The sequence below is a fragment of the Gracilinanus agilis genome, chromosome 1 (genome assembly GCF_016433145.1).
Source record: "Gracilinanus agilis isolate LMUSP501 chromosome 1, AgileGrace, whole genome shotgun sequence".
In the NCBI taxonomy this organism is placed as follows: Eukaryota; Metazoa; Chordata; class Mammalia; order Didelphimorphia; family Didelphidae; genus Gracilinanus; species Gracilinanus agilis.
In genome coordinates this window covers 801,201,153-801,221,699 of record NC_058130.1, presented here as the reverse complement: position 1 = coordinate 801,221,699, position 20,547 = coordinate 801,201,153, and the positions used below count along the sequence as shown (strand labels likewise).

At 61.6% G+C, this 20,547-nt stretch overlaps 1 protein-coding gene across 1 annotated transcript in view; it reads right to left on the bottom strand.

Moving 5' to 3' along the window:
• LOC123230618 (calcineurin-binding protein cabin-1-like) overlaps positions 1-20,547 on the bottom strand; it is a 43,091-nt gene that overhangs the window by 9,872 nt on the left and 12,672 nt on the right. Inside the window, exons 2-14 of the mRNA XM_044656748.1 lie at positions 19,619-19,683; positions 19,275-19,405; positions 19,073-19,186; positions 14,052-14,186; positions 13,107-13,287; positions 12,468-12,597; positions 9,363-9,512; positions 8,634-8,902; positions 8,295-8,466; positions 6,753-6,892; positions 6,405-6,622; positions 4,179-4,257; positions 291-478 (exon numbers count right to left, since the gene is read on the bottom strand). Of these exons, the coding sequence (XP_044512683.1) occupies positions 291-478; positions 4,179-4,257; positions 6,405-6,622; positions 6,753-6,892; positions 8,295-8,466; positions 8,634-8,902; positions 9,363-9,512; positions 12,468-12,597; positions 13,107-13,287; positions 14,052-14,186; positions 19,073-19,186; positions 19,275-19,405; positions 19,619-19,683 (1,972 nt within the window). The remainder of the gene's footprint in view (positions 1-290; positions 479-4,178; positions 4,258-6,404; positions 6,623-6,752; positions 6,893-8,294; positions 8,467-8,633; positions 8,903-9,362; positions 9,513-12,467; positions 12,598-13,106; positions 13,288-14,051; positions 14,187-19,072; positions 19,187-19,274; positions 19,406-19,618; positions 19,684-20,547) is intronic.

The window sequence follows — 20,547 nt, the reverse complement described above, 5'->3', positions numbered from 1 at the left end:
AGCCCTCCCGCCCAGGATCTCCTCTGAAGCCCTTACGGAGCGTGTCTGCCTGTTGTCTCCCTCACAGCGGGGCTCCTGGAGGCCCCCACCGCAAGGCCTCTGTCTGTAGTCGCTGGGCTCGGCCCGGCGCCTCAGCACGTCCCGGTGGGGGCGCCAAGCAGACAGTGGCCACGGGCCTTGCCCAGACTGGCCAATGAGGCAGGAAGTCGCCTGGCGCCAGCCCAGGCCCCACGCCTGATGGCCCGGCCCTCGTGGTCCCAAACCCGGCCCCGGACGGCCCCCGGACGCACCTGCAGGGCCAGAAAGCGGGCCTTCAGCCAGTACACTCTCACGATGAACTCCAGCCAGCCTTCCTCGAAAAGGTCCCGCTGGGCCGAGGCGAAGGACAGCTGCAGGAGGTCCCCCAGGAAGTGAGTCCCCGGGAAGTCGGGTCCGAAGCGGCCATTCAGCGCTCCCGCCGGGCAGTGCCGAGGGGACACTGCAACGAACGGGAGAAGTCACACCGGGGGCCCTTGGCGAGCTCGCGGCCTGGGGGAGGATCCAGGAGGGGGTGAGCGCTCTGTGGGACGTCCCAGGGTGGGGGACGGGGCCCCGGCGGACACGGGTAGAGGCTGGCGGGAAGGAGCCGGGAGCCAGGGAGATGGAAGGAGAGAGCCGACGTTCTGTCCAAGGAGCCCGGGGGCGGGGGGAGGCAAGGAGGAGACAGGAGAGGGAGCCCTTGGCAAAGAAAGCGGGGAGCTGATGAGGGAGGCAAAGCTGGGGTGACCTGCAGCTGAGGCCCGGCCGGGGTGATCCCCCGTCCCGCTGGGATCCCTGTGACCCGCCTGCCCCGGCGCTCAGCCCGGCCCAGCGTCTTTGTGCCTATAACCCCCATGTGGGGAACGGAGGGGAAGAGCTGGGAAATTCGGGGAGGGAGAGACAACAGCCCCCAACGGTGACTGAGCAAACCAAGGGATCCCCGAAATCAGTCAGCCAGAGGGCCAAGCGGCCAGCTCTGTGGCACAGTGTGAGTCTGGTGCTGTCTCTGCTGCCTCCCCCCTTGTCCCCCCAGCTCAGAACTCCCAGGCTGGCCTGAGTGACCACTTCCTGCTCCCGAAGGACAGGGAGCCCCTGAGGGGACGAGCCGCCTCAGACTGGCCTGGCTGTAGCCGAGGAGCCAGCCGGCTTTCCCAGGAAGAAGAGAGAACTGCAGGAGACTCGAAAATCCCAAAGCCAACGGGCCTGCCAGGTAAAGGGAATTCTTGGAAGAGGTGTATATGGACGCCCAGGGAACTCCTCAGCCAGCCAAGCTCGGCTGCGAAAGGCGTCCCCCGAGCACCGACTGAGCCCCTTTCCGGGCAGACGAAGGCAAAGGGACTTGGCCGCTGCGGTGCTGTCCCTGCTCTGAGCAGGAGGCCTCGCCTCGCGTGCTCGTTTGCCCTTCCTTTTGGAAGAAGACCCGAAAAAACCATGACGGTGTGATAATGAGATTGAACCCACCCGGCACATTTTTAGATCTAATCACCAAAAGTGTAAACACCCCACTTAACTCTCAAGTGGAAGTCGGTGACCCGAATTGGCTGACCGCCTCCTGGGCAGTCCTAAGCAGGGCGTCTGTTGTGACTGGACATGTAAACTAGGAGGAAGGCACAGGAAGTGACCCAAAAGAAGTGCCTTTGAAAGGTAATGACGGGGGCAGCTGGGGAGCTCAGTGGATTGGGTCAGGCCTAGAGACGGGAGGTCCTGGATTCAAATCCGGCCTCAGACACTTCCCAGCTGTGTGACTCTGGGCAAGTCACTTGACCCCCACTGCCCACCCTGATCACTCTTCCACTTAGGAGCCAGTACACAGAAGTTAAGGATTTAAAGAAAAATAAAAGATAATGACGACTTCCTGTGAGTCACTTCTTGTTCGTTTCCTGGACCTGGAGGAGCTCTGGCTGGGACCCTGAGACCTTGGGAGACTGTTCTTAAATCTCTCCCTCAGAACTACATGTGGTGAGTGAAGGCTGACTCCCTTCCTTAGCCTCCCTGGAGGTACCAGCCTCCGGAGGGGCCCTTGATTGGGAGGAGCCCTCATGGCTAAACCCTTGCTAATTGACTCTTAGGCTCTCTGGCTGGGCCTCTGGAGCCCTGCCGGAGTAAGGCCGGGGACTGAGCACATAGTCGAGCTCGTTAAGCTACATCTCTCACTCCACCCTCTTCTCATCTCTCCATTTCCGCTCTCTCCTACAGTTTATAAATAAATGACTAGAAAATCACTTAGGAATTGCATCAATTCCTTGGCGACCACTCATTTAAATATTTAATCCAAACAAAACCCCAATTTTACCCCTTACAGTGCTCGGTTTAGCTCCGCTCAGATGGCCCTGCCACAGACTGGGCATGAGTGGCCCACTAGAACCCATGGGCCGGGCACAGCACCCACTTCCTTGGGGCTTCTGGAACTCTGCTCTACCTGGAGCCTCGTCTGCCATGGCAGGCCACACCTCCCAGTCAATCCTGAAGTGCTTCCTAGACACCCTGATGGTGTCCCCGTAGTGCTCCTCCCGAGTGCTCAGGGGAGCCCCCACGTGGCAGTCCAAAGCAGTAGCGCCCAGCAGAAGAGTCAGCAATGACTCTGAGGGAACGGGCAGCCTGAGAGGCTCCTTTTCCTCTGGCCCTAACGTCTTCCTCCATTAGGATGGAAGCTCGTGAGGGCAGAGGCTGCCTCTCGTCGTCTCCCCAGCACTCGGCCCGGGCCTTGACCACGGCGCTTGGCACCCCGGCCCAGACGACGGGCATTATCGAGCACTAAGAGAGCTGGCAGGCGGCACGACCAAGCCCACACCTGTCGTCTAAGAAAGGATCCTGGCAGACAGGAGAAGGCCTGGGCAAGGGCAAATGTCCCAGGATAAAAGGGGAAGAGAAGGGTCAGCCTGGGGAAACCCTCCGCTGGCTCATTCCAGAAACGGCTGGCGAGTCCACAGAAAGGTGGCAACGACGATGACAAAGAGGAGCCTGCCCGGCTCAGCAAGCACAGGTCGTGCCAGGTGCTCGCCACTGCCCTTCCCGACCAGACGGCCGACTGAGCTAACGGCGAGAAGGGAAGGGCGGCCCGGAGCTGACCTCTGTCTCGGCAGAGCTCTGGCTCGAACAGCGCCTGCCATTCTGTTGGAGAAGGCTGAGAGAAATGCTAGGACCAACTCAAAGGACGGGTCTGCTAAGGGTTCAACGCCAACTCGGCGGACATCTCTGGGGGGGGGGGGGGCCGGGGTGCCGCAGCTGCCGAATGTGGCACTCGAGGGCTTAGCCGAGGCCTGGCAGGCGCACCTCCCCGGGGGACTGGCCTGGATCATCTCATAGCAGGAAGGGCCAAGTCTGGCAACTTGGCAAAGGCCTGCTTGGGGAGGCCTGCTCAGAAAGTTGTTCTGAGACCATCTGAGGCTGTGCCCAAGGCCCAGACACGGCAGGCGCGAGGAGGGAAGTCTTCCCCTCGTCGTCCACCGTCAGCCCTTTTCTAGAGTCTTGGGGTCAGTTTGGGGTACCAAGGTGTGAAGGAAGACAAATTGAAGAGCTGGTAGAGGATGGCCACCGGCACGGCCAAAGCCTCTGGCGGAAGGCCATGATATGCGAAGGGTCAGTCTCGTTCAGTGTGACCCCAGGGGCCAGACCTGGGCACCGCCAGGCAGGGAGGCTAGAGAGGGACCCATTTGGGCAGGATGGCAGACCCTCCGTGGAGGCCTTCAAGCAAAGACGGGACACCCACACAGAGGCGTCGAGAGGTGAGAGCAGAGGCTGCGGAGGCCCCAGCCTTCTTCATGGCCTGCCGGTGCCCACTTGCACTGCCCCGCCCCCTGGCCAGCCGAGACACGGCGGCAGCTCCATGTAGGCTCTGGGACGGGAATGGAGCCAAGAGGCCTTGCGGCCCGGGGACAAGTCAGTGTCGGCGGGGCTAGGGAAATGCCCCAGGAGGGCCCACCTCCAGCTGCAAGCTGCCATGACGTAGAAAGTGGCCTGGACCTGCCTCACATGAGCAGTTACCGGCAATCTTCAATGTTATCAAGAACCAGGGACCAAGGGGTGCCCCAAGCTGGGGGACGGCACCGCCGACGTGCCTGACAGCGACCAGGCCCACCAGCACACGGGGCACCCCGGGAGTGTGCAGGGCCACGAAGGCCGGACCACTTCAGAGGGACAAGGCGGGGCGAGGCACTCACCGGCACAGCTTTTGCCTTTAGCCAGCAGCCACTGGTCCAGCTGGAGCTCCATGCACGACAGACCCATGAGCATCATGTCCTAGTGAAAAAAGCAGAGCGATCCCTGGCGGGGGGCGCATGGTGGGCGAGGCCTGGGCCAGCCCCTTAGTGGGAAGAGGAGACCGCTGATGGGCAAAGGGAGGGAGGGAGGGCGGGACAGAGAGATGGGCGGTCAGCAGTACTGGAACAAAGCTCGGTTACAAGACTGAGCTGCTGTTCCCGTCAAGACAGGGATCCAGAGAAACCCCCCAAATGGCGCCCACTTCCAGAGACAGAGCTGATAAGGCGAGGGCCGACTGAAGCCCATTTTCTTCTCTCTCTTCACACGGTCACACAGAATCTCGCCTTCAGTGACGATACGGATCTGTAGCATTGACAGCGAGAGGAGGGGGAGGGGGAAAACTGCAGAGGACCAAAAACAAAATGGCCTTTCTGGAAAGCTCAAGACCTCGTTTTCAAAGAGCAACCGATGCAGAACCCCAAGAATGAGGGCCGATCCCGCCCGCGCACCGCCCTGAGGCCACGGACAGACGACTTTGCATAGGAGAAACCTCCTCGGCCCTCTGCGACCAGGCCCACTAAAAGCTGGAATGTCAGCGGAAGCCTTTCTGGGCGTGTACTTCACACTCCCGGGAATGGCAAAAACGACAAAGAAGAGAAGCTATGGGGGAAACTGCCTGAAAAGAAGAGCCAGTGATTCTGGAAGACAAGAAGAAATACCAAAGCAAGTGAGGACCGAAAGCGTGAGGAATCCCACAGCCAAGACTGCGGCCCTGGAGCCGAGACCCGACCGAGAACTTAAGTAGCCCCGAAGGAAGAACCCCGGCACTACGTGCAAGAAATCCTATGAGAAAACTGCTGGGAGTCTCTTGGAAGCGGAGGACAACAATGAAAGAAGCCCGTAAATGGGAACTCCCGGGACCATCGTCAGTCTTTGGAACTCCGAGTCAGCAGCCAGGAGACCCCAAGGAAGGATTCACCTCCCAGGAGCCAGAGTTAGTACCAAACAGGACTTGGCAGCCACCAATGTATAGGAGCAGAGAGCTTGGAACAGCATTCCAGGAGGCGAAAGGTACGAATGGCCTTACAAGCAAGGATCCCGTCCCAGCAAAACTAAACGGAGCTCTACAGGGGGAACATGGATCCGGAGCTTTCCTGACGATAAAGCCAGGACTCTTCTTGGCACCTATGTTGGCCCTCAAACGTTCTGCAGCAGCACAGAAAAGGTAAAACTGAACCAACAGTGGAAAAGGTCTAAAAAGGAAGAGATCAACCGCCTATTCCGATATGGAAAGAGGATGCACGAGAGCCCTTGGAGCTCTATCGTGCTCCGGGTGTACAGAGGAGCCCAAGGAGACGGAGAAGGCCTGGGGTGGGCCTGTCAGCTTCTGCTAATCTGAAAGAACAGAAGGAAGGGGGGGCATTATCTCACTTGGACAGAGTGCACAATAGGTGTTCATCTAAATGAGGAGGCCCAGCGGGGAGGGAATAGAAACACCAGACTCTCCCCCTCATCTAAACTGGTCAAAGGAGGAAGAAGGAACATATATATATATATATATACACAGCTGGGGGGGGGGGGGGGAGGAGGGGGTCAGAAACCTATTTCAGCCTACAAAGAACCCGGAGGGAAAAGAGAGGAGAAATCTGAGGGAGGAGGGTGAGGGGAGAGGCGAGGCCTAAGCAAACCCACTCTCACTCGGGATACACAGAAATACCATTGATTCTGTGAGTAGCAGCCAAGGAGGGGAGCCCAAGCAGGCCTCCTTGGGGGGTGGCTGAACAAGTGAGAGTCTAGAAGGGATTCGTTTTTGTTTCTTAATTTAGGAGTGAAGGCACAAAGGAGAGAAAGTTGGGTTTCGCTGACTGAGGAAATGAAACGAAAAAGAACGAAACAAGCAGACCAGTGACACGCTTTCCACCGGTGGAAGGCCTCTGCCGAGCACAACAGCATCCCAGGCGCCCGGCCTGACCAGGAGATAAACTGCTCCCCTCCCCCACCCCAGTTTTTCGGGGGGGGGGGGGGCTCTGGGCGCACAGGGAGGCGTCCCATGGGACACACGTACGGATGTCAGTTCTTTAAGTTTCCATCTTTGGAAAGGGAGGCCACCGCCTCGGGGAGCGGCCTGAGAAAGGATCGGGGTGCAGAGGGCGAGAGGCAGGGAGGCGAGGCGGGCTCCGGCCTACCTTGATGTGCTGGTTGCTGCAGTCCCGAAGCAGAGGGTTGGGCAGGCCGCTGCTGTGCCTCCTCCAGCTGCCGTAGATGCTGAGCACCACCTGGCCCAGGCCCGGGGGCCACTTCACCAGGAACTGCAGGCTCATCACCTTCAGGTACCTCATCATGAGCTCCAGCAGGCCGCCGTTGTGCATGTTGTCCAGAAGGAAGGCGTGCACGTCCTGTTGCTCTGAAGGGAAAGCAGGCTGTAAGAGGGGTCTCCGGGCCGGGGCCCGCCCACAGAGCGGCTGAAGGACCCGGACGCCGAGCCCGGAGGACAGAAGAGGAGCAGCAGGCCCAGCAGGCCCCCCGCCTCCTACCCGATTCCATGAACGTGGTGGAGTCGAAGGACAGCCTGGGGGCGCCCACGCTGGGGAAGTTCTCCTGCTTGATTTCTGACTGCACTTCGTAGTTCCCGAAGGGGTCGTCCTCCTCCTCCTCGGGGTCCAGCTTTCTTAACCTACGAGGAAGAGGGCCCCAGCCCGGCGCTCAGTGCCTCCATACTGGTGCCTCTCGGCCCCTCTCTTTCAGGCCTCAGAGTGGGGCTCGTCCCCCTCCTCCCCCAGCCCAGGGAAGGCCCTCTGGGCCCGGAGAGGAGGAGCACAGAAGGGAGCGGAGATCCCCGTCATTCGGTCCGCTCCTCCCTTCCCCGATTCACCCTGCGAGGCCTTCACAGGCCTCTGCTTAGCCGGCTGACCCTGAGCCCGGGGGGTGCGCGAGGCCCTCGCCAGCAGGTCGGCTCCTGGCTGCCTGGGGTCTGGGGGGGCAGCGCGTGGGACTAGCAGCCGGGGCAGTGTTTGAGCGACAGGCTCGCCAGCCACCTGAGCCGGTCGAAAATGAGCGTTGACTTGAATTGCTCATTAGCAGTATTTCTCTGGGAAAGCACCCCCCGGCCTCCCCGCCTCTGCCCAAAGGGTCGAGCTGGGCCCGCGCGTTGTGCCTCGTGGTGAGACTTCAGAGGGACGAGGAGCGCCCGAGCCGGCCACACGGCTCGCCTCCGAGCCACAGTCCGGAGGGAGAAGGGGAGGCCTCGGAGTCCATGTTGCCTTTTGGACTCTCCCCCAAAGGGTCTGCCAGCCGGGCGACGGCTCTGTTTCCGAGTCCGCCGTGGCCGAGGCCGGTCTCAAGGCGTCCACATAGCCGGCCGGGCCTTCCAGCGCACGGACTCCCCGCCGTACCCCTGAGGGAACTCGGGCCGACGCCGGACGCCTCAGCTCAGGAGCTGCCTGGCTGCCGGCTGAGGTTTGTTGTCCCATTTCGGGGGGCCGACGGCCATCCCGCAGTCCTTCCCAGTCCGGGAGCCCTCTCGGGGAGGGTGTCACCCCGGACGGGGCTTCTTTCGTGCGAGGCCCGTCGTCTCTGGGCCCAGCCCTGCCCCGCGTCCTCCCTGTCGTCCGCCTGCGCCGGGCGGCCACCTCGGGGCTGCCCCTAAGGGGGAGCAGCTGTTTCGGGGCCGCCTGCCTCAGGCTGCCGCGGCAGAGGCCGCCTCCATTTCGCTCCCGACGCCCCTTTCTCCGAACACACCCGCAGTCTGCCTACGTCTCCCCCACGGGATGGGGCCCTGGGCTGCCCCCGGGCCGAGAGGCTTCCTCACGGGGCCGGCACGCAGTAGGCGCTTTCACGACGGCCCGTTCCTGGCTGACGCCCAAGGACGGGGAGGGTCCCCTTGGCACGGGCCAGCCTGGCCGTGCGCCCGGCACTCCCCCGTGCTCGCCCCAAGGCCACAGTGGCCGCCCCTGGGTCAGGCCCAGCCTCCCGGCGCTGGACGAGGACAGGAAGACCCCGAGGGTGGGCGCAGGGACCTCCCGGGGCTGCGAGGGACCCCGAGGCCCTCGTGCCTCGCCGCCACCCGTGCCCGGTACCTTGGCGGCAGGAATTTCAGCAGCAGCTCCTGGAAGTCGACCTTCTCCTCCTTCTTGCACTTGGTGTTGCGGACTCGCGCCGAGCGCCTCTTGGCCGTCTCCCCGCTCTCCTCCACCGCCGGCCTCTTCCTCTTGACGCCCTTCTTGGACTTGTCCCCGCCGGAGGCGTCCCCTGCACAGCCGAGGCAGAGGGACAGCCTTGGCGGGAGCCCGAGCTGAGGAAGGGGAGCCCCGGCCTGGCTCCTCCTCCGCCCTGGTCTCTGCGTGCACCTCCCAGAGCGGGGCGCCCCCCCCGGCCCCCCGGCCGCCTCCGCCAGCAGAGGCCCAGCCGCGACTCACCGAGAGGAGCTCCGGCCTCCAGTAAGCTCTGGTTCGGGAGAGAAAAGCTGGGCACCAGGCTGGCATAGGGGAAGGGCGGCTCCGGCGCCGAGGCCGCGGCGGGCGGGGGGAGGGGGACGCTGACGGCGGCGGGGGGCTCGGGAAGGGCGCGCGGGGCCGGATCGCGGTACTCCGAGAGCTCGATCCTCCGGCCCAAGCTCGGCTGGGGGGGGTCGCACGACGTGAAGTGGGCGTAGGTGGCCAGCAAGCTCTCCCCGAGGCACTTCCATCTGCACGGCGAGAGGCAGACCCAGGCGGCGCCCCGTGACGGCCAGGTCCGGTGCTCGAGGGGCCCTGGGGGGCGCCTGCCCCTTCTGGTCTCAGGGGAGGGCCGGGGGCACCGCCGGGCCCCAGACACTGGTCAGCACGGTCAACCGCGCTGGCCACCCCCCTGCCCCCAGCAAGGTCCTCCAAGCCCACAGACGCCCGGAGTGAGATGGCGGCGAGGGTCGCGGCTCCTCCCAGAGAATGGGGCGAACGAGGGCCCTGTGGGGAGCCCCCCCACGCCGTCTCCGCCTCCCTCGCTCGCCATTTGGCCGGGCCGTCGAGGGCCCCGAGGCCTCTCTCCTGGTCAGAGCAGAGGGAAGCCGGGAGCGCCGAAGCTCGCTCTTCTCGGCCCCGGGTTCCGAGGCTCCTTGCGCTCGGGGCCACCCTCCAGGCCCGACCACCCCCCCGGCGGGAAGGACCTACGTGAAGAAGGGGATGGGCTGGGTGAGCCGGAGGTCGGCCTCCTTCTCGCGCACCAGCAGGGCCTGCCTCTTCCGGCGCAGCTCCAGCGCCTCGTCCAGGATGGCCTGCGTCTCCGCGGCGCTCACGGTCACGTCGTGGATGGACATGTCGCTGGGAGCCAGGCAGAGAGAGGGAAGATTGGGGGCCGCCCGGCAGGGACCCCTCCCAGGTTTCCGGGGGGCCCGCCCGGCCCCGGCTCACTCGGAGGGGGGCCTCGGGGAGAGGGTGCCCCACGCTCCAAACGGCCTGGCGTCCGGCAGAGCCCCGAGCACGGCCGTGCGCCTCCAAGAGCAGGCCTGGAACACTGTGTGCCTCCCCAGGGCTTCCTGGACCCCCCTCCTGTCCCAGGGGCCCCCCGAAGCACCAAGAGGCCAAGGGAGAACAGGGGCCGAGAGGAAGAAGGGAGGGAGCGGGCCGGAGGCGCTCCCAAGGTCTACAGGAGCCCCGCTCCATGGGAGGGTGCAGGGCACGACCGGGGGGACCCAGGGAGGACGGGGACCGAGGCGCTGTCAGCAGCCAGGCACGAGGGGATCCGGGAGAGGAGAGGGCCACGAATGCCTAGAAAGTGTCACCAGACGGGGCAGTCCCCCTCCCCAAACCTCCTCCAAACACTCCTGGGCAGCCCTGACAGGGAGGCCCAAGCCAGTCCCGGCTCTCCAGGGCCCAGGGCAGAGGACAGCCACAGTGAGGCCCTGAAAGCGGGCGAGGGAGCAGCCAGGAAGCCCCTCGGCCCCCAGAAGCAGAGCCACGCTGACCCTCACGCCAAGTCCACAGGACGAGCCAACACGCAGGGAAGCCCCTGTGAGGGGCTCTTTGGGTGGACAATCGGGACACACACACGGAAGAGCCAAGTGTGGCCTGGGCAGACCTTGCGAAGGACACACGGGGCAGGAGCAGGACGGACTCCACGGCTCAGGGCCAGGGGACGGGCCCCAGACGGGCTGCGGCCACTCGCCTGCTCAGAGAAAGCCCGGCGCTCGGGGCCAGAGAGAAAGGGCAGCCGGCCGCCAGCCCCAGGGGAGGGCATCGAGGCCCCAGGAGCCTCGGGCAGCATCAGCCGGGAACACACTGTGGAAAGGGGCACGAGTGGGCCTCGTGTGGGCGGGGACGAGCAGGGAGAAAAGGACAGGAGGAAAGAGACGCGAGCAGACTGCCGGGGGGGCCGCGACCTTCTCTTCTCAGGCCGGGGTAAAGCCAGCCAAAAAGACGCCCCCGACGGGCCTCTGGAGAAACGGGGCGGAAACGGAAACGTACCCTGCTCGGACCCTAAAAACCACAATCGAAGGAAGACGGACAATGAGCTGAAGCGAAGTCGTCTAACCTCACAGGACGCGTCCCCGAAACGATCGCTTCATTAAGGAGAAGGAGAACAAGAAGGCCGGACGGCAGCCGAGGCTGGACCGAGGGGAGCCCTTCTCCCTAAACGCTTACGCGGGTCAGACGGAGGAGGACCGAGCAGCGGCTACGAGAGCGGAAAAGCCTGGAAAGCAGAGGAGAGCCTAAAAAATGCCTGAGCCGACCCTAAGAAAGGCAGAGAACTGGTTTGATGGGGGCCCCGACAGATCAACGTTCGCTTGACGTTAAAAAACGGGTGAACCGACAGCCAGTGAAGAGGAAAGGAAAGCGGCCATCAGGAGTGGCCCCGCAACGTTCTACGCCGACAAAGCAGAACGGACGACTGAGCACCTGAAAAGCTGCGCGTGCCTGGACGGCCCGGAGGAGAAACGGAACCGGGAGCGGAGCCAGCCGTCCCCAGCAGCTGATCTCCAAGAGTGCGGCAAGTAGCCGCCAACGTGCGCGAAGCCGCAGAGCTCAAAGCAGAAAGCAAAGCTGCCTCGCGATGGCGGCACGACGAGCCCGGCCTACTGATAAGGAAACGCCCCGAAATCCCGACCTCTCGACGCCGCCCAAAAGGCTTCCGACAAAACGCGAGCCCCGTCCCTACCGGAACGAGGAGAGAAGCTGGCGTGGAGGGAGCATGTGGCGAAAGCGCCGCCCCCTACCCGGAACAAGCGAGAAGCCTTCCCAGGAAAGCCGCCGTGACGGCCAGAAAGGAGAAGAAAAAGGAAGTCGAAGCCCTGCTTAAAACAACCGCAAGCCTCCCAGAGTGGGCGCCCGGCCGACACGAGCGTCTCCATCCGCGACCACCGAGGCCCCCGGGAAGAGGCGGCCTCCCGAGGCCATGGCAGGACTTCGACCCAAAGACTGGAAGAACACCTTCGGCTCCCGGCGAGGCTGAGCTGATGGAGCCCAAATCCGACTCTTCTGAATGAATTCGGGCCGGACCAATCAAACTCCCCACAAATGATTTCAGGGCTCTGGAATTCGCCCGAACGAAGGAAGGGCACAGCCTGTGACGCGGGGAAGACGCTGCGTGGGGCCCTGGAGCTCCGGAGGGAGCCTGGGACGGCCCGAAGAGGAGAACGGAAAGAGGGAAGGGGAGAAGGGGCTGGGCAATGACAGGGAGGGTGGATTCAGGGAACAGCCCTAAGCAGAACAAACAAGCGTGCGTGTCCGCCTCTCTGTGAGCCCACGTGCGGTGTTCTTGGCAAAGACCCCAGAGTGCTTTGCCATTTCCTTGTTCACTTGACAGCTGAGGAAACCGAGGTAAACAGGTGAAGAGACTCACTCAGGGTCATACAGCCAGCGCCTGCGGCTGGATTTGAACTCGGGAATAGGAGTCTTCTTGATTCAGGCCAACTCTTAGCTCCCAAAGACAAACTCTAAGGACGGACGGATGTCCTAAGGGCGCTTTTCATGGCGGTAAAAAGTTGCAAGCTGAGGGGGTGCCCATCTCCCGTGCCAGAGGAGAGGAGGAGGGGGATGCCCGGGAAGCGGGCAGAGCCAGGAGCACCCTCCACCCAAGAACCGCGACGACACAGGGAAGACGACCAGCCGGGAGACGAGAAGCAGCTCGTGCCCGCCCAGAGCCGGCCAGGAACCCTCCTGGGAGCCGTCCTGGCCTTGGTGGGGGAGGGAAGGGGCAAAAGCGGGGGTTTTGGTGCAAAGGCCAGGCGTGGGGGCGAATGCACCAGCGGGCAGGCGCGGGGAGGGGGCCAGAGGTACCATTTGAGGAACATGCGCAGGGAGTCCTTGCGCAGGCAGGGCTGCTCCTGGAAGATGCGCTCCTTCAGCACGAGCCCCTTGCTGTACCGGCAGTCCTTCTCCAGGGCTTTGCAGATGAAGTACAGGCCGGCTGGGAGAGGCAGAGAAGACGGGGAGGGGGTGAGGCCCGCACGGCCCAGGAGGCCCAGCCGGGCCCCGATCCCCCTCAGGCGGCGTCCCCCATTGCTCTGAGCCACCTGATGGGACCAAAGGCAAAGGCGCGGAGCTGAAGACACCCCAAACAAACAGGGGTGCCCGGGGAGCCTCAGAGTTCCGCAGCCACAGAAGCCGAGGGCCTCCCCCCCTTCCTAGCAGTCACCTCGGAGCCCCCCCGTTTTCTCCAACATTCTCCCAGCCATCTCAAAGGGGAGCCCCAAAGCCACGAGAGCCGGAGCAGAGGCAAAGGGCCGAGCCGGGATTAAGGGCTAACGAAGGCAGGGCCCGAGGGCAGCGCCGGGGACGAAGCGGAGCGGGCAGAGCAGGCAGGGGCGCCCACAGGGATGCCCCGGCCTCACTCAGACCAAAGGTCCAAAGGGGACGGGCATCCGGCCCGTGGGGGCTGCCGAGCTCGGGCCATCGCCGGCTCGGGGCCGGACTCACTGGTGTAGTCGCTGAGCGTGTACAGGACAGTGATGAGGTTGTCCAGGCAGGGCCAGTGGTCCGGATTGCAGCGCAGACCCTCCTCGAAAGCGTGGCGAGCCAGCGGGATGCGCACCAGCCTCAGGGCCACGCGGCCAATCTTGTACCAAAGGTTCACGTCCGTCGAGTCCAGCATCACCGCCTGGAAAGCACGTGTGAGGCCGGCGGCTGCCCCGGGGCCCAGCACGTCCCCAGAGCCTGGGGAAAGGAGGCTCTCCACACACGGGGAGGCCCGCACGGGTCCAGGGGCAGCGCCGGGGGGGCTCTTACGGCCTCACCCTCGAGGGCACCCGGGAAGGCGGGTCAGGCAGCGCTTCCTGAGGAAGGGAGGGGAGACCCTGGCCAGGTGGAATCTGGGGAGGTCGAGGAGAGACGCCGCAGAGGCGCCACACTGGGTGAGGGCTGGGGGGAGAGCACTGCCCGCCCAGTGGGAGAGGAGGCAGATTCGCAGAGTGTGAGGTCCGTCTGCTGGACGTCCGGCCGGGACAGGGAGGGGAGCCCAGCCCGCAGGGGAGAAGCAGGGGAAGGGCAGCGGGCCCTGCAGCCCCTTCCTAAAAGGAGCTGCCGGACCGCTGGAGAAGGGAGGCCAGCCGGCTCGTCCGGGCGGTGAGCGGGAACACGTGCGAGCAGCAGCACGGCCCTATTCGGGCTGGGAGAGGCACTACAGAAAACAGCCCCGGCCTCGGGCCCCCCGGGCCGTCTCCGCCGAGGGAGGGGGGCCCCCCAGAGGCCGTGAGGGGCTGGGCTGGGGCTGGGGGAGACGTCCCTTCTCGCTGCTCTCCGAGGACAAAATGAGGGCTCTGGGAAGAGATGGGGCAGGGAGGCTCTCCCGGCCTTCTTCCCCCGCGCCAGGGGAGCTCGGGGAGGTGAGACGGCCAGGTCCGCCCAGTGGGGGCCCCCCGTCACCTCCAAGTAGAACTCCATGGCGGTCTCCAGGTCGTCGCGCTGGGCGGCCAGCTGGGCCAGGTTCTTGTAGGTGGAGTACTTGAGCATCAGCCCCGGGTGCTTCAAGCCCTCCCGCTCGTCGCCGGACAGGACGGCCTGAAAAGGCGAGCGACACGGTCAGAGGCGAGCACGAGGCCGGACGAACGACCCCCCCAGTCCCGGTGCCCCGGGCTCTCTGTCCGTCTGTCTCCGTGTCCCCGCCGCCCTGCGTCTGGGTGTCCGGGGAGGGGCCGAGCTGAGGGCTGCGTGAGACAGAGGCGGCGGCGGCGGCGGCGGCGAGACCCCCTGGAGGGGCCCGAGGTCCGGACTCCCCACCCGCTGCCTCGAGCTCGCTGCGGCGGCCCCGGAAGTTCCCGTTTGTGTGCAGATGGCCGGCTGCGGGGACGAGGGCCGCCGCCCGGCCAAGGAGTGCTCGGAGGCGAAGAGCCCCTTCTCGGGCCGGAAATCCGAGCTGTGGGGAGGGCAGGGAAGGCTCCGAGTCACTGGGCACCCCAAGCCCCTCCGGCTGGCCACGCTGACCCAAGGGGATGGCAGAAAAGGGACAGACACACAGCCACGGGGGCCGGCCACGGGGAAAGCATTCGGGAGCTCGGCCCAAAGAGACCCTGGAAAGAGGAAAAAGGCCGGCGTGGACCCCAGCGGGGCGCCAGAGACCCACACGACGCCGGGGCCTCCGCTCTGGGCCTCGGCTCCCACCTCCAGGGGCCCTGCTGCCCTGGGGTGTGCGCCAGGAGCCGGCCCAGTCAGTCACCTCAAAGAGCCGCTTGTCCCCCGCCCCGACAGCGCCACCGACGGGAAACAAGGCAGAGCCAGCCGGGCACCCCAGAAGCATGGCAGAGCCCGTCCCGGGGGGCCCGGACGAGCCGGATCTGCTTTGGCAGGCAGCACGCACGGCAGGGACGGTCTCAGGGTCACCCCCGGACCTCTCACACAGTGCGGCCAGGCCTCCCGGGCTGACGCCTTGTCCTGGGGGTGAGGAAGGCCCAGAACCCGCCTCCTCATCTGAAGGGATGATGGACGGCTCTCTCCCACCCGTGAGGCGGTGACCACCTTCCCTGGGCACCGGGCCTCGCCATAGGAACAAGACCCGAGTTCAAATCCAGCCTCAAACAACTGGCTGAGGGCACTTCGGCCTGCCTCAGTTTCTTCCACTGTAGAATGTGGATCGTGAGTGCCCCCAAGTGGCCGGACAAATGAGGCCCCCCGTCAGGGCCGAGCATGTGGCCAAGCCTGTGGGAGCCCTGAAGGTCCCTCGGACGGACGGCGTGGCCCCGTTTGTTAGCAGGGGCTCGTTTTCCTCGTTGGGGGCCGGATCCAGGTGAATGCTTGAGAACGGTGGCTACAAGAGCCTGTGTCGGCACCGCTCGGCGGCCGAGTGAGCCGAGCCAGGCCCGGAGACGGGAGGTCCCGGGTTCCAACGTGGCCTCACACGCCTCCTAGCTGGGTGACCCTGGACAAGTCACTTAAGCCCAAAGGCTCTTCTGCCTCAGAAGTGAGGTACCATGTCAATTCTAAGACAGAAGGTTAGGCTTACTTTTTTTTTTTTTAAGAATAACCCAGCCAGCAAAACTGAGCATCGTCCCTTCAGGGTGAAAAAGAAATGCAAAGGCCAGAGCGGGACAGAAGAGCCACCATCCCAACGGAGCTCCGGAGCAAGGCCGAAAGGAAGGGAAATGGCAGGAACACGCTGAGCCTAAGCTGCTCCCTGCTTACAGGAAGCCCGTCGGATCTCATCCAAGGGCCTCGGCAGACGGAGAGTGGAGGAAAGGGCTGCCCCGAGAGAGGGCCAACAAAGGGCACAAACAGCAAACGGTTTTTCAAAGAAAAAGTTCATACAAGGGGGAAGGGAGAGGAACTAGCTGGAGGGAGGGGGTGACCCTCGGGCCGCTCTCATCTGAACGTGCTCATCCGCACACAGCTGGGTATGGAAGGAGGATCCATTAAAGCAGGCCATTAGGAGAAACAAAAGCCTTTGGAGGAGAGACAGGATAAAGGGAAGAAAAAGGAGAAAGAGAAGAGAAGAAGATGGAGGAAAACACCCCAAACGGCGACTAGGAATAGGCTGAGCTCTCCCAGAGAAGCGAATGGACAGGAAAGCCAACAGAACAACACGTGGCTTCCGAGAAACACGCTGGACACAAGGTGAAGGGAAGATGTCAGAGCAGATTCGAGAAAGGCGGGGAGGCGGTCACGACCTCAGACCAAGTAAAGGCAGGGATAAGCAGGGAAGCTCCATTTTGTGAAGAGGAACAAGAGACGATAAATCCACATCAGTAGGAAATTCAGATGCACCAAGTGGAAAAGCAGCCACATTTTTAAATGTATTCCTTGGGGACAACAGTAAAACTATGCCAGTGGGGAGCCTCAACTGCTCCCTTCAAAAACAGACGTCAAATAAACAAGAAAGAAGCTAAAGAGCTGAATGAAAATTCAGAAGTTAGATGACTGACCTCTCTCAAGAATCCTCAATGGGAATATAAAGGAATATACCTTTTTCTCAATGGTACGCGGCACCTTCACAAAAACTGAGCATATATCAGGGCATTAAAAACCTCACAAACAAATGCAGAAAAGCAGAATTATCAAATGTATCCTTTTCAGATCACGACTAAAAAAATTTTTTTAACAAACTTTGCAGCACACATTAAAAAATTACTTGACAATAAGATGGAGGGGCCTACACAGCTGGGAACTGTGAATGGGAATGGGACGCACTCATCCGTAAATCAGAAGCAGACAGCAAAGTGGATTAAAAACCAGAATCTGTAATAATTACAATTTAAATTATGAGGCTGTTAGTAGCTTTTTAGTGGCTTTATTACAGCAAGATAGAGACAGTAAAAAGAATGAAAAGGATTCCTTCAGTGAAGTGAGCAGAGCACAGAGCCAGAGACCCACACCCGGCACACCTTAACCAAAGCAAAGCTCAAGCTCCTAAAAAAGAGCCCTGCGGCGTGGGTCGCAGCCAAATTCATCTCCCGAGTCCCTGTACGTCAAATGAGGACGTACTTAAAAGGATGCTGGGAATTTAGCTCAGGGGTAGCAAATTTTCCACCTCTACATTCCCCCATGATCCTTTGGGAGACCAGTCTCCCCAGTGGATCATTTTAAACATAATTAAAGTATATACAATATTTACACAGGGAAGATACAACAAAGTGAGGATAAGGAAACAAAAAAGGAATCGAGAACAAAACCAATTAGGGGGCAGTCCCCTTTGGTTCAAGCAGCAGCAGGAACAGCCTCTGTGTGGCAGAGACCTTGCTGCCCAGCTCTCCTGGTGGGCAGGGGTAAGCAATGAGTCTAGAAAAACTCTGAAAGGTTTCCCGAAAGGAGAAGGGAGAGAGGAGACCAGATTGTGTATACCTTTGTGGTTGCCAACAATTATAATAATTACAATTTAAATTATGAGGCTGTTAGTAGCTTTTTAGTGGCTTTATTACAGTAAAACAGAGACAGTAAAAAGAAGGGAAAGGATTCCTTCAGTGAAGTGAGCAGAGCACAGAGCCAGAGACCCACACCCGGCACACCTTAACCAAAGCAAAGCTCAAGCTCCTAAAAAAGAGCCCTGTGGGTGGGCCTCAGTCAAAATTATCTCCCAAGCTCATGTATGTCAAATGAGGATGTACTTAAAAGGATGCTGGGAATTTAGCTCAGGGGTAGCAAATTTTCCACCTCCACAAATCCTACTACATGTTGTTTACAAGAAACACATTTGAGGCAGGGAGGCGCACACAAAACAAAGGCAGGAGGGAGCAGAATTTATTGTGCATCATCTGAAGTAAAAAAAAGCCAAGAGTAGCAATCATAACCTCAGATAAAACTAAAGCAAAAGGGGGCCGCTGGGTAGCTCAGTGGAGTGAGAGACAGGCCTAGAGACAGGAGGTCCTGGGTTCAAACCTGCCCTCAGCCACTTCCCAGCTGTGTGACCCTGGGCAAGTCACTTGGCCCCCATTGCCCACCCTGACCACTCTTCCACCTAGGAGCCAGTACACCGAAGTACAAGGGTTAAAAAAAAAACAAACTAAAGCAAAAATAGATCTGATTAAAACAGATAAGGAAGATACAGCTTGCTAAAAGGTACTATAAATAATAAGTAATATTCTAAATTCAGTTCTAAACACATATACACCAAACGGCACAGCCTCTAAATTTTTAAAGGAGAAATTAAATGAACCTCAAGAAGAATTAGACAGTTAATCTATATTTGTGAGGGACCACATCTTCCCCACTTTCAGATCTAGATAAATCAAACCAAAAAATAAACAAGAAAAAAAAGTAAAGGAGATTAATGAAATCTTAGAAAAGTTAGAACTAAGAAATCTCTGGAGAGAAATGAGTGGAAATAGAAAGGAATATACCATCTTTTCAGCAGTACATGGCTCCTACACAAAGTGTTACACCACCCGAGTTATGCTCAAGTTTTTTGGCAAATTTTGACACACCAAGCTCAAAAGGTTGCCCATCACCGCCCTACTACATTGTCAGTTTTTGTGTAGGAGCACCCCAACAGTGCCCCCCTTTGCCATGCCACAGGTTTGCCATCACTGAGCTAGGCCATAGGGGTGAAGTGACTTGCCCAGGGTCACATAGCTGGGAAGTGTCTGAGGCCAGATTTGAACCCAGGACCTTTCGTCTCTGGGCCTGGCTCTCAGCCTACTGAGCCATCTCGTTGCCCCCTAAAGGTCTCATTTCTAGGACACTGGAGGAATGGAGTCAACTGGTCGAAACTAAATGCCTGTCACACCCCAATGGCAGGGAAGAGACTGTTTCCAAAGGAAGAACTCCCAGCTACTGGTCATCCCAACCCCTGAGAAATACAAAGGAGACAGCCTGAGCTGAGGCGCCATCTCACCCCATCCCCTGGCAAAGGGGGGCACTGTTGGGGTGCTGCAGAGCAACAGGCAACTGTCCTTTAAAGCTGTGCCCGCCCTCGCCACTGCCGGCCTGCCGCCCATGGGTGGGGAAGGTGCCGGGCTCACCTCCCGCAGCAGGCGGGTGTCCAGCAGCTCCTGGTAGGCTCTCTCCGACTCCTCACACCGGTCATGCTTCTGCAGGTCCAGGGCTTTGTGGTACAAGGAGAAAGCCTCCGCCTCCTGCCAAGCCACACACAGAGGCTGGGGGCGGCCCAGTGGCAGGCCGGAGCCCCCGAGGCCACGCCTGCCCTGGGCCCTTGCGCCTTACCTGGGCCTCCTTGGTCTGTGACTTGTGGCTTTTGAAGGTTCCCTCGTGGTCATCCTCCACAGTGGAGCTGGCATTCAAGGCTGCGATGCGGATCTGGGAAGAGCAGCGCCAGTGGGGGGGCCTGGCCACCTCTGCCAGGCCAGAGGCCCCCCAGAGGCCCCAGCATTCAGCCAGAGGCCCGCCAGCACCCTGGTCGGGGTCAGAGTGGGCAAAGTGCTGGGCAGATCCCCAGCAGGGAAATGGGGGCAGCCACTGGGATGGTGGCGGGGTGTGGACGCGTTGCTGGCAAGAGCGGCCCAGAGGGAGCAGGAAGGCCTACAAGGACCTCCCCCCGCGGGACTCACCATCTTCTCGAGCTGTGGCAGCGCCGGCCCTAGGGCTCATCCCCCACTCCAGCACGAGGTCACACCTGCGAGCCAAGGAGAGCTAAGGCTCCCCTCCCCCTCTTCCCTCTCCACAGCCCCACCCCCACCCCCCACCCGGCCCCCCAAAGGCCTTCCTTCTGCAGCCTGAGCCACCCCAGAGCGGGGAGCCCGAGGCTGAGGCGGAGACGGGACAGGATGGCCCAAGGGCCGGGGCAGTGGGGTTCTCCGGCCTCCAGAAGCCACCCCACTCCCCGCCAGGGCCCTTGAGAAGAGCGGGGGCCGGACACACCTTCTCCCTTCCCTGGAACCCCGAGGGGAAACTCAGGAAGGGGGCGGGGCTGCGGAGGGAGTCTGACCACTGGACCAGGACTGGGGCGGGGCCTAACGTGACGGGGGCGAGGCCCAGTTAGACACGGAAGGAAACTGAGGCCTACTGGGGAACCCCAGGCACTTGCACCCCCTCCTTCCACCCACCTGGCTTTCTTGACAACCGCTAGGTCGCGCGCCGGCTCCTCTCGCGCAGGCGCAGAAGTGAGAGCAAAGGCGACCGCGGGAGCCCGTCAACAAAGCCCGCGCCCATTGGCTGCTACGCTGCAGCCTTCGGCCAATAGGCGAGGAAGGGGTGGGTGGGACCTCCCTCTAGAGACGTTATACCTGCGCCGGCTGAGAAGGCGGCGCGGTTCGTCAACGCGTCAGGGAGGCGGAAGGGGGTTACTTCCCATGAGCCTCTGCTCAGAAGGCGGGGGTGGGGTGGGGGGCGGAGTGGGCGTCTAGGGAGGGAGGATCCGGGAGCCGCTGGGTGGAAGCAGGGTTGGTCCGGCTGGTCCCGCCTTCTCTGCTCCGGTTCTGGCCCTGCCTGCGTGGAGCAGACGCCTCCGAGAGGAGCCGCCAGAGGGCGGACCTGGCCG